The sequence below is a fragment of the Amblyraja radiata genome, chromosome 4, assembly GCF_010909765.2.
Source record: "Amblyraja radiata isolate CabotCenter1 chromosome 4, sAmbRad1.1.pri, whole genome shotgun sequence".
Classification (NCBI taxonomy): domain Eukaryota; kingdom Metazoa; phylum Chordata; class Chondrichthyes; order Rajiformes; family Rajidae; genus Amblyraja; species Amblyraja radiata.
In genome coordinates, this window is record NC_045959.1 from 47,438,216 (window position 1) to 47,451,134 (window position 12,919).

The following is a 12,919-nucleotide window of genomic DNA, read 5'->3' on the forward strand; positions in this document are numbered from 1 at the left end:
CTCGCCTGCAGTCCGTCTTTTTTTTTTTCTTTTTTGTGTTGTTCTTTTATCCTGTTTGAGTTCATTTTTGGTTTATTGTGTATGTGTGTGGGTGGGGGGGAGTAAACATGGTTTTGGTCTCTTATTTCGGGGGGATGCGACTTCTCTTGTCGTATCCCCCGTCTCCGTCTCCGCCTGCGCCGAGGCCTAATAGTGGAGCTGGCGGCCTCGGAGCTGCGGCAGTGGCGACCCGACCCTGGAGCGGGCAGCGGCAGTGGCGACCCGACCCCGGAGCGGGCTGCGACTGCGGCAGCAGCCACCAGACCTCGGAGCGGGCAGCGGCAGCAGCAGCAGCGATCCGACCTCGGAGGACCAGCCGCGGGCCCGGTGGACGACATCGTCGGGAGCTCGCAGGTTGGTGACCTGTTCTGCGTGGCTCTCGCGACAACAGCTGTGTCCTCTGGACTGGAGGGCCGCAGCTTCGGCGGCTTCGACCACCCCGGGCCGCGGAGCCGAACCGGCCCGTTCGCGGAGCTTGGATTCAGCCGCGGGACTGACATTACTTACCATCACCCGGCGGGGTCACAACATCCGAAGCCTGGATCGCCTCGGCGCAGAGGGAGAATAAGAAGGAAAGAGACAAAAACTTAAGACTTTTGCCTTCCATCACAGTGAGGAGTATTCAACTCACTGTGGTGGAAGTTAATTTGTGTTTTTTGTGTGTGTTTTTGCCATTTTTTACTATATGTAGGACTGCAAGGCAACAAAATTTCGTTCAGACCGCAAGGTCTGAATGACATTAAAGGCTACTTTACTTTACTTTACTTACTTTACTTGATTGGTGAATATGTTTAGTTTGTGACTTTATTTGAAGCAGAAATAATATGTGAATGCTTCATTGACCATAATTCTGACTGGTAACTACGCACTTCGTTCGAGCACATTATCACACGTGTCATTCGAGCCGTCATAAATTACCACCTAAACCGTCATTTGGCAATTTAAAAAGCTGCCTAGGTTGCCCGGCTGGCAACAGGGGAAAAAAGTTAAGCGAGAGCCCTGTATGATCGTGAACAGATAGGATGTGTCTATACACTTCAGAATTCATTATTCTACTACCATCAGCAGTTGTATCATTAATGAAGATAAGTGAGCCATACATGCCCAGGTCATAACACCCCCACCACCGTGTTTCACAGATGAGGTGGTATGCATTGGATCTTGGGCAGTTCCATCTCTCCTCCATACTTTGCATTTGCCATCACTCTGATATAAGTTAATCTTCATCTCATCTGTCCACAAGACCTTTTTTCAGAACTGTGATTGCTCTTTTAAGTATTTATTGGCAAACTGCAACCTGGCCATCCTATTTTTGCAGCTAACCAGTGGTTTGCATCTTGTAGTGTAGCCTCTGTATTACTGTCCATGAAGTCTTCAGAGGACAATGGTCATTGACAAATCCACACCTGACCCCTGGAGAGCGTTTCTGATCTGTCAGACAGGTGTTTGGAGATTTTTCTTTATTATAGAGAGAATTCTTCTGTCATCAGCTGTGGAGGTCTTCCTTGGCCTGCCAGTCCCTTTGCGATTCTTCTTTCTTCTAAATGATGTTCCAAACAATTGATTTTGGTAAGCCTAATGTTTGGCTGATGTCTCTAACAGTTTTATTCTTGTTTCTCAGTCTCATAATGGCTTATTTGACTTTCATTGGCACAACTTTGGTCCTCATGTTGATAAACGGCAATAAAAGTTTCCAAAGGTGATGGAAAGACTGGAGGAGAAGGTGCTGAGAGCTCTCTTGTACCTGCATTAAGGAGGCAATTAAACACAACTGAGCAATTACAAACGCCTGTGAAGCCATGTGTCCCAAACATTATGGTGCCCTGAAATGAAGGGGACTATGTGTAAACACAGCTGTAATTTCTACATGGTGAAATCAAAATGTATAAAAATGGCCTTTAATAAAATCTGACAATGTGCACTTTAACCACATATAATTTTTTTTCTATTACATATCTCAAATTGTGGAGTACAGAGGCAAATAAATAAATGATGGGTCTTTGTCCCAAACTTTATGGTGGGCACTGTATCAGTGCCGATTATGATGCCAATTTAAACAGCATATCTGCCTGCATGTGCTCTATGCCCCACAATTGCCTGCCTGTTCATGTGTCTGTCTAAATGCCTTTTTAAATATTGCTATTGTATCTCTTTCCATTGAATTTCTGGCAGCACATTCCAGTCACTAACCCCTCTCTGTAAAAAAAAAAAAACGTGCCATGTAAACCTTTAAACGTTCCTCCTCTTGCCTTTAAATCAATGCTCTTGACTATGACATTTTAATTTCCAATTGCCAACGTGACATCAACTGTCGTGACTTCTCTACTCCTTACCCACTCCAATCTCACCCCCTATGAACGGCTAGCCCTCCGCACACACAGTAACCATCCCAACATTGTTATCAAAGCCGCCGACAAGAGGGGTGCCGTTGTAGTCTGGCAGGCTGACTTCTACCATGCTAAGACGAGACGTCAGCTCTTGAGCACCTCCTTATATCTACCCCTTAACCATGACCCCACAAACGAATCACCAGACCATCATCACACAGATTGTTACCGATCTCATCACCTTTGGTGATATCCCTTCCACAGCCTCCAACCTTGTAGCTCTCCAGCCCCACACTGCCCACTTTTATCTCCTTCCCAAAATCCTCCTCATAAAAAATGTTTACAAGAATGAGCTGCCATCTTTAATGGAATGGTATCCCAGTATTAATCAGTATGTCCATGCGGGAATTATTATTTTTAAACACTGTATCTAAAGTCTGCGTTTTCAGGGAGAATTGTGTGCCTTTCGTAATTTTTCCTCAACTTCTCTGAATTTCAGTGTTGAGACAGGGTCAGGCTTTGAGTCCTGTGTATCGGTTTTCTTTATCTGATGGCACCATGGTTGCTGCACAAACAAGGAGCAGGCTTATGCGCACTCCAAATACCAGCGAGTCTCAATTTATCATGTCACTGCATGTTGTTCAAAGGTAAGCTTCAAACCTCCTTCCTGTGGTTTTTCAGTAACCATTTAGTGTTTTATCTCAAGAACCAAATATGCTGAGGCGTTTAATTAGAATATGGTACCTGCATGATTATGATCCTTCACAACGTCTTTGACTCTATAATGAAGTGCGGGGTGGCTGGATCATATTTGTTGGATTTTCCACTTGGGTTAATTGTCAACAGTGTGGATCTCGTATTTTGTTAGTCATCTTCTCCAACTCTGCCTCCACTTATGGATGGTAATGTGATGCTTTGCTCCATGTGGCATCTGCATTCTATATCTGGTATCCTGTGCATTCCCTCATGATGTAAGGAGTCTGAGAGGCACCCAGCTGATATAAGGTACAGATGAAAATCAATAATATGATATGTTATGTAAACAGAACAAATAAAGGGAAGACTATTATAAATGAGATTGGACAGTCTCCTACGATCCCCTCTTTGTGAAGTCTTATAAAGTTGCAACGGTGTTGATAGGCATACCGGAGATTTTTGTTTACGTCACCTCTGTTCTAAAGTTACTTGTTCCCCCCCCCCCCCCCCTTTCTGTTTAAATCATCTTGTGCTCACATTCTTCAGAGATAAAAAAAGAATGACCACTTACTGACATTATGAAGACCAGTGCTTGATCCATCAAATTGGCAGTCTACCAAGAACTAATTAGACACCCCTGCTGAAATGCTAAAAAAGTAACATCTAATTGTTCAATTAATCCAGAAAGACTGCTATTGATATCAAATGGAAATTATCTTCATTGACTTTGTAGATTGCTGCACACTATCTGGAGCTATGAACTCTCAATAGGCGAGTTCGGTATTCCGACTGTGCATGCCAAGGTCAAAGGTCACTATGTGTAAATAGCCCTGGAAAGCAGTTAAGCAATTCATCTGTTTTTTTTCCAGCTTTGATTTTTCTAGGTAAGAAAATACTGCTTTCAAGCTATGAAATAGTTGTATTTATTGTTCCTTTGTTCAAAGCTAAGATTATTTTGTCGTTTTAATTGCTTTATTATGCTTTGGTGAGTGAGCGAGATCGTTCTCGTCTGTGGTTGGTGTCGTGCCCGCGTCTGTTGAGTTGCTGCTGGGTCGTCCCCGTCCCCGTCCCCTCCCGGGTATCTCGTCCCTGTCCGGGGGCGGCCGGAGATGTCGGGCTGGGCTTGCAGCCGGCGCTGGGGGAGGAGGCAGAGTTGCTGCAGCACTTTATAGTATGGCTGGTGCTCGGCTTTCTCTGTCGCCGGGAGGGGGGGGGTTGGCCGCTGACGGTCCCCGGCCCATCGGAGAGCGGGGTTGGGCTGAAGTTGGCACTTCTTCTTCCACTGGCTGTGGGCCTGGGGCCGCTGGTGTAATCGGTCACAGCCAGCGTGGAGAAGAAGAGGCAAGCCCAGCTCAACTCCCGCCGGGCCAACCGACAGGCCTGACCGACCGAAGACACCAGCGGCCCCAGGCCCACAGCCAGTGCGGAGAAGAAGCGCCAACTCCAGCCCATCCCCAACGGGCCGGGGACCGCCAGCGGCCAGCATAGCCGGCGAAAGCTGAGCACCAGCCATACTATAAAGTGCTCCAGCAACTCGGCCTCCCCCCGCGCCGGCTGCAATCCCAGCCCTACAGCTCCGGCCGCCCCCGGACAGGGACGAGACACCCAGGAGGGGACGGGGACGACCCAGCAGCAACTCAACAGGCCCGACACCGACCACGGACAAGCACGATCTCGCTCACGCACCAAACCATAATAAAGCAATAAAAACAACAAAATAATGTTAGCTTTTAACAAAGGAACAATAAATACAACTAATTCATAGTTTGAAAGCAGTATTTTCTTACCTAGAAGAATCAAAGCTGGAAAAAACAGAAGAAATGAAGGTCCACTGCTCCACTGCTTTCCACGGCTGTTTATGCATAGTGACCTTTGTCCTGGGCATGCACAGTCGGAAGCTGTCGGAATATCGAACTCGCTTATTATCATGGAGCCTTGCTATTGTTTCAAAGTGATTAAAACCTGGTCTTGACCTTCTGTAAAATAGAGCATTATTTTTATGTACAACTCCACAGAAGTTAATTGGATTGCATTGTACTTTGTGTAATTTGAAGTTTGCAATATTACTTCCATATTCTCTGTGCAAGTGACATGCCCGTACAATGATTTGCTTGGATGTGCACTATGCACCTCGGGTTGGTGTGACCCATGCAGCATTTGCATGCGTCAACATGGCCCAGGGGTGGTGTTATACCCTCGCATAGAAGCAGATGATAGTTAAAAAGCCGCAGAGCTATGCAACATGGAAACTTCACAGTCTACAGTCTGGAAAAGCTGCGTTCCACCACAACCCTCTTTCTTATCTTCAAGCCAATTTTATATCTAATTGCCCAGCTCAGCCTGGATCTCAAGAGATTTATCCTTCCAGACCTGGTCTTCACAATGAATGTGAGGTGTGCTTCAGCAAATGGTCAATGGAACTTAGACAATAGACAACAGGTGCAGGAGTAAGCCATTCGGCCCTTCGAGCCAGCACCGCAATTCAATGTGATCATAGCTGATCATCCACAATCAGTGCCTGCCTTCTCCCCATATCCCTTGACTCCGCTATCTTTAAGAGCTCTGTCTAACTCTCTCTTGAAAGTATCCAGAGAGCCAGCCTCCACCGCCCTCGTGAGGCAGAGAATTCCACAAACTCACAATTCTCTGTGTGAAAAAGTATTTCCTCATCTCTGTTCTAAATGGCTTACCCCTTATTCTTAAACTGTGGCCCCTGGTTTTGGACTCCCCCAACATCGGAAACATGTTTCCTTCCTAGAGTGTCCAAACCCTTAATAATCTTATATATCAATAAGATTCCCTCTCATCCTTCTAAATTCCAGAATGTACAAGCCCAGCTGCTCCATTCTATCAACATATGACAGTCCAGCCATCCCGGGAATTAACCTGATGAACCTACGCTGCACTCCCTCAATAGCAAGAATGTCCTTCCTCAAAAGGGGGACCAAAACTGCATGCAATACTCCAGGTGTGGTCTCACTAGGGTCCTGTACAAATGCAGAAGCACCTCTTTGCTCCTCTACTCAACTCCTCTTGTTATGAAGTGATGTTGTCCAAAGCTGAGGTTTTGCTATTGCTAGGTGCCCTTCATGTTTAAAATAAGCTTGTTGCTTTTGACCATTCTCCCTTGGGTGCCTGAAACATCATCATCCATCTCCAATGCCCACAGTCACCTTCATCCCTCCTCTCCATTGATCCTGTATAAATGTATGTGTTTGATATTTTAATTGCAGTGGTATGACTTGCCTGTTTTATTTAAAACTGCAGAGAGCAAAATGTCTGTGGGATGAATCAGGAATCAACTGGACAAGGAATGGTAAAGCCATTGAATCCAAATTCTAGTAGTCCAGCCATGGCAGGTGTTTCAGCTGCAACAACAGGTCAAGAGATGGCAATGAACAGCAGTTCAAATTTTGCCATGAATGGTCTGAAAGAGCAAACAGGTATGGGACAAATGCCAGTAAACAGGTTTGTTGCAGGAGGAATAAACCATGGATCAAGCATGCAAGCAGCCACTCCTCAGGGTAGTAACTATGCACTCAAAATGGGCAGCCCATCAAGAAGTAGTCCAGGCGTGACTGCTGGGCAGAAGAACTCCATGCTTTCTCCCAGACATCGTGGAAGTCCCGGGGTGGTTGGAAGCCCTTGCATCTCAGCTAATCAGTTTTCTCCCGTAGGAAACTTGCATTCTCCAGTCGGGGTTTGTAGCAGCACAGGGAATAGCCATAGCTACTCTAGCAGCTCCCTTAATGCACTTCAAGCCCTCAGTGAAGGACATGGAGTATCTCATGGAGCATCACCTGAACTGAAAATGGTGACTTTGCAAAATTCTCCTGGAAACGCCAGTTCTTCGCTCACTAAAAAAGGGAGCGTGGACTCCAAAGATTCCTTTGGGTTGTTCGGTGAGCCAGGACCAACTGAAGTTGCAACCGGGCAGTCAGAAAGTGGACTTTCTGGTGAACAGAAAGATGGCAATGAAAGTAACTTAAATCCATTTGGTGGCGGAGAAAGGACTGATGGCCAAGGCAGAGGGCATGATGGCAAAGGACATACCAAACTCCTACAGTTACTGATCACCAAATCAGATCAAGTGGAAGCTTCCCCTTTGCCAAGTACTCTTGGAGATTCAATGAAAGACTCTCCAGGCAATTCATTAGGATTACTGTCTACTTCAGCAGTGACATCATCCACAACCAACACCTCTGCATCACATGGGCCCTCGCTGAAAGAAAAACATAAAATTTTGCACAGACTCCTGCAGGACAGCACTTCTCCTGTAGATTTGGCAAAGCTGACAGCAGAGGCCACAGGTAAGGAACACAACCAGGACGTGGGCAGTTCAATTCCTGGTGGAGAAATACCTAATAAACAGGAACAAATGAGCCCGAAGAGAAAAGAAAATGCACTACTTCGATACTTACTGGATAAGGACGACACTAGTATGTATAATATTAAACCTAAAATCGAGCGGATGGATAGCAAGTTGGATGCCTGCATGAGCACTAAAACAGCAATCAAGTCTGAGAAGGAAATGAATTTTGAACCATCAGAACAGGTGCGTGCCTCCAGTTGATATAGTTTTATTTTAAAGCATGAATTTGTTTGAAGTCATTATTTTAATTTCCAAGTTGTAAAGATCCTATTCAAATCTTTCTGTCTGAAATATTCCAAATGGGTCAAATGACATTTACTGTACAATAATTTTTGTGTGATTCTCATTAGTTGCCCATTTGATGTGAGGTAACTCAATGCACCTTGAGAGTTCAGTCCAGGCCTTCTGGTTCCAGGCAGTACTTCACTATTTTGAGCCATCCAAGAAGCTTCACATGTAAACAGAGAAATGACATGGCAGAACAGAATAATTTGCCTCATTGCTTAATAAGACTGTTGGTTTATTAACTGCCGGTCCCGAGGGCATGATGGCCTCGGGACCTGCAAAACTGCTTCGCCTTTTTTTCAAATTAAGTAGGTTTTGCAGCATAACCAGTTTACGTTTTCTGTCTGTTGCATTAATTGAAGAAGTTTGACAAGGAGGGAATGGGTACTGTTATTCTCCCTATATTATGGATGGAATAATAGGCTCAAGCTGCTGCTCTGACCCACATGCATGTTTGCAACAATGTAAGTGATGGACACGATGCTAAGTTAAACTCCCATCTTAATGTGATCCACATCCTTTCATTCCCTGTATCTATCTATATTACTAAAAGTCTGATCTTGACCGCTTTTGGTTCGCTGTGGTGTGATTTCCAAGAGAACGCCGCCACCTACGGCCGTTATTTTTGGCCACCTCGCTCAGAGCCCCCCTCCGCCTTCCGGGACCAGAGGATTTTTCCCATCGATGAAAATTCAGAGAGATATAAATGTTTTTTTAAAAATTGCCATTCTCTCTGCTGCCCCTGCTGGTGGGAGGGGGGATGGACTATAAAACCCGGAAGTGGTGTGCCTCACTCAGTCTCTGCAAGATGGAGGAAGCCAGAATGTCACATCTCTCTGAGCTCTGAATAACACTGAACACATGTCTACTCAACTGTGAGTCCCCTTAATGTGGTTTGAAAATGAAAATATGGTTGGTTCGAAGTAAAAAGGCACGGCCTGCAAATGGTTGTTTGGGTGCTTTGGGTTGAAGTTAAAATGCACTACTGCAAATGGTGGTTTGGGTGCTTTGGGTAACTTCCTGTTTGCACTGTATATTGATTTTAGATAAAACGCTACCACTTAGGGCTGTGATTTTTGGCCATCTTACTCAGTCCCCCTCCACTCAGCAGGTGCAGAGGATTCTTCCCATCAATGAAAAATAAAAGTGTTTAAAAAATGTTGAGAATCTCTTTCCTGTCAATCACGCCATGAAGGCCACACCTTTTCCGGTGGGAGGGGGAGGGGTTATAAAACCCGGAAGTGTGGGTGTGGCATGATGGGGGAGGGAGAGGTCATGTCTCTGTCTGAGCTGTGAATCAACTGAACACACTGAATGTCTACTGAACTGTGAGTTTGGTGTTTTGTGTGGGTTTTATGGTGGTTTCACCCTGCATGAAATGGTATGAAGCTGCATTTGAATTTGGTGGCCTTGCACCCTGCTTGAAGTGGTAAGAAACTGCTTGAATTTGGTGGCCTTGTACCCTGCTTGAAATGGTAGGAAAATGGATTTGAATTTGGTGGCCTTGCACCCTGCTCGAAATGGAATTTCAAGGAATAGCCATGAGTCAACTGCCAGCCCACCAGCCGTGAGTGAGCTGCCAGCACATCAAGCTTGAGGGACTGAACTGCCATCCCAAGAACCCATACCAGCCCTCCAGAAAGCCCCCCCACTGGCCACCAATATTTGAATTGGTGGAGAGGTAAAATATTGCGTCGGGGGACCAGCCCTCCCGTGTGAATGTGGGACCCAACGGGTCCCACTTAGTCTAGTATCTATCTTATAGCCTCTTAAATGCCACTATCATATCTACCTTAATCACCACATTCCAGGCTCCCACCATTCTCTGTGTGTATTTAAATATAAATGAGGTAGGAAGAGCTAGTGAGAGGCAGGGCCTGCAAGATTTGGGAACACTGAAAACGAATATTCAGGCTCTGGTCAGGAAAAGGAGGAGGCATTTGTTGCGTATAGACAGCTGGGATAGAGCAAGTCCCTCGGAATATAATGGATGTAGGAGTACATGTAAGAAGAAAATTAGGAAGGCAAATAGGGGACTTTTTTAAACTACTTTAGCCATGGATGAGGTATCATGATAAAATAAAGATGAATCCTAAAATATTCTATAAGAATACTAAGAATGGTATAGTAACTAGTGAGGGAGTAGGTCTCCTTTAGGATTAATGTGGTAATCTGTGTGTGGATCCACAGGAAATGGGAGGTCTTGAGTGAATACTTCTCGTCTGTATTTACAATGGAAAAGTACATGGAAGCTAGTGAGTTTGGGGAAGAAAACAATGATCCCCTGAAGCAGGTAGAGGTCTTGGAGCACATAAAGGCTGATAAATCCCTGGACTCTGACCGGGCATATTTTAGGATGTTGTGGGAGGCAAGAAAGGAGATTGCTGGGATCCTGGCAGGGTCATATGTATCTTCGTTAGCCGTGAGTGAGATTGGAGGATCGCTATTTTGATGTCTTTATTTAAGAAGGGATGCAGGGGCAAGCCAGAGAACTATAGGTTGATGAGCCTGAGATTACTGGCAAGAAAATTGTTGGTTTGTTGAAGTGTAGACTGATTAAAGTTAGTTGGCATGGCTTTGTTCAAGGGAGATCATGTTGCACAAATTTGATTTGAGTTTTTTGAGGAGGTGAACAATAATATTTTCAAGGGCCATTTACATCTATAATTGAACTTTTACAAGGTTTTTGATGCAGTCCCTCGTGCGAGATTGTTCTAGACAGGTAGAATACATGGAATCCAGGATAAATTAGTCAATTGACTTGGTGGTAGGAGACCGTGTGGAAGTGGTGGATTGCTTTTCACATTGGAGACGTGTAACTGCTGGTGTGCTGCAGGGATCACTGCTTGGCCCTTTATTATTGTCATGTATGTTAACAATTTGGCAGAGAATGTAGGTGGCGTGATTGTTTGTAGATGCCACCAAAATTGGTGTTTTTGTGGACAGCAACAAAGTTTGCCTGCCGTCAGAATAGGATCTAGATCAACTGAGAAAGTTGGCAAAGGGATAACAGGTGGAATTTAACGCAGACAAGTACAAGGTGAAGCATTTAGAGGAGTTGAAACAGGGTTAAGATGTACAAATGAATGGCAGGACCTTAGGGAGTGTTATAGAAAAGTGAGACTTGTACCTTTGCGTGCAACCATATAACCCTATAACAATTACAGCACGGAAAACAGGCCATCTCGGCCCTTCAAGTCCGTGCCGAACACTTATTTTCCCCTAGTCCCATCTACCTGCACTCAGACCATAACCCTCCATTCCTTTCCCGCCCATATACCTATCCAATTTATTTTTAAATGATAAAATCGAACCTGCCTCCACCACTTCCACTGGAAGCTCATTCCACACAGCTACGACTATCTGAGTAAAGAAGTTCCCCCTCATGTTACCCCTAAACTTCTGTCCCTTAATTCTCAAGTCATGTCCTCTTGTTTGAATCTTCTCTTCTCTCAATGGGAAAAGCTTATCCACGTCAACTCTGTCTATCCCTCTCATCATTTTAAAGACCTCTATCAAGTCCCTCCTTAATTGTCTGCGCTCCAAAGAATAAAGACCTAACTTGTTCAACGTTTCTCTGTAACTTAGTTGCTGAAACCCAGGCAACATTCTAGTAAATCTCCTCTGTGCTCTCTCTATTTTGTTGGCATCCTTCCTATAATTAGGCGACCAAAATTTCCAGGGAACTATGCACAATTATTCCTAGATCCCTCTGTTCAACTGCATTCCTTAATTCGCTACCATTTACCATGTACGTCCTATTTTGATTTGTCCTGCCAAGTGCATAGTTCCTTGAAAGTTTGGCCCAATCATGTATATTTTCCAGGTTGTGACAATAGGTGTTTCTTCAACAGTGACTCCCTTCCCAATGCTTTGTTTTCTTGTTGCTTCTACCATTCCAACACTCCCTGCCGACATTCCCATATTGCAATATTGTGAAATTTTCCAACATAAAGTGTCCCTTCCCTCATATTTAGTGGCTGCAGCACCTTTTCCATGGGTCCTCAATTTGAAAATCATCTCTCTAAATGCCTCTGCTTTGCTGTTTTTTTAACAGTTGCTCATTAACTGGCACTAAGTCCAAGCCTTGTCATCATACATCCTGCTATTATTTTGTCTGATTTCTGATTGCACCTGTGAAACTCTTTGGGATGTTTTCCCACATTGTGAGAAAGCACATTGCTGTATGTCATTGCTCTCGTACATCAGCATTTTATTAGCTTATCTTATTTCTTTCCCATGTTTTACTCCTGGCCCTCTGTGCTCATTACATTCTCTTCTTTTTGGTCATTTATCTGAAGTGGCTCCACAAGCTACAATAAAGATAAGTTTAAGCCTTCTGGCTGAGCTGAAATGAAAAGCACCTGTTCAGCCTTTTATTTTCCAAGCCCTTTTATTAATAAAACAGATTTTATAATATGTCTCTGAAGCCAAATATTACTGCTTCTCGTTCAGTGGCTTTTGGTATCATACAATTTATTACTTGTATCATGCTGAACATTCATGCAAAAGTCACAAAATCAGATTTGGATCCAGTTTCATACTTTTCCCCCAATGCTTTTTATGGTGCATGATCTTTCTGCTAATAGCCTTCTACATGACAAGTCAAAGATCCAGCTTAGCCCATTTAATGAGCAGTCTCTCCGACTGATGGTGATAATGGCCTGTGTACAGGGAGCTGAAAGCAACGATTAGTTTCATGATATGCTTTGAGATTTTAATTTCAAGAATGCCAGGGCGCATGCTTTGTCTGGCACTTATTCAACCTGGTTGAATTTGTTAAGAGGGCAGCTGTGATGCACAGCAAAGTTCTCAAGAGTAGAGATTGGTGATGCAGGTGCAGAATTGTTGGGCAAGGAATCCTAGCTCCACACGCGTCAACGTATCAGGTATTGTGTTAAATTTTACAATTAGAACAACAATTAGGTTAACTGCGCAAGTGTTGGTATTGAATAGCTTGCCACTTTGTGCAGGAGTCATCCTGGCAACTTTAATTTTATAAAATGTTTTAATTTGTCTTTAATTTGGAAATTCAGCAAGATTTTAATGGAAATTCACCCTGTTGAAGACATGTTATTCTGTACCTGCTGGTTGTTACCCACTGAGGTGTTTATAAGTAATGTAGCTTCAGATTTTTTTTTGTGTGACGTCTCCATCTCTACTCTGACAATATAACTGATCTTATTCTGCCCATACAGTT

General features: G+C 44.2%; 1 protein-coding gene across 8 annotated transcripts in view; it reads left to right on the plus strand.

The window, feature by feature from the left end:
* ncoa2 (nuclear receptor coactivator 2) overlaps window positions 1-12,919 on the plus strand; it is a 296,823-nt gene that overhangs the window by 247,193 nt on the left and 36,711 nt on the right. For all 8 annotated transcript variants that reach the window (XM_033019338.1, XM_033019334.1, XM_033019337.1 and 5 more), the window contains 2 exons: window positions 2,866-3,013; window positions 6,330-7,617. In XM_033019338.1, coding sequence (XP_032875229.1) covers window positions 2,866-3,013; window positions 6,330-7,617 — 1,436 coding nt within the window. The remainder of the gene's footprint in view (window positions 1-2,865; window positions 3,014-6,329; window positions 7,618-12,919) is intronic.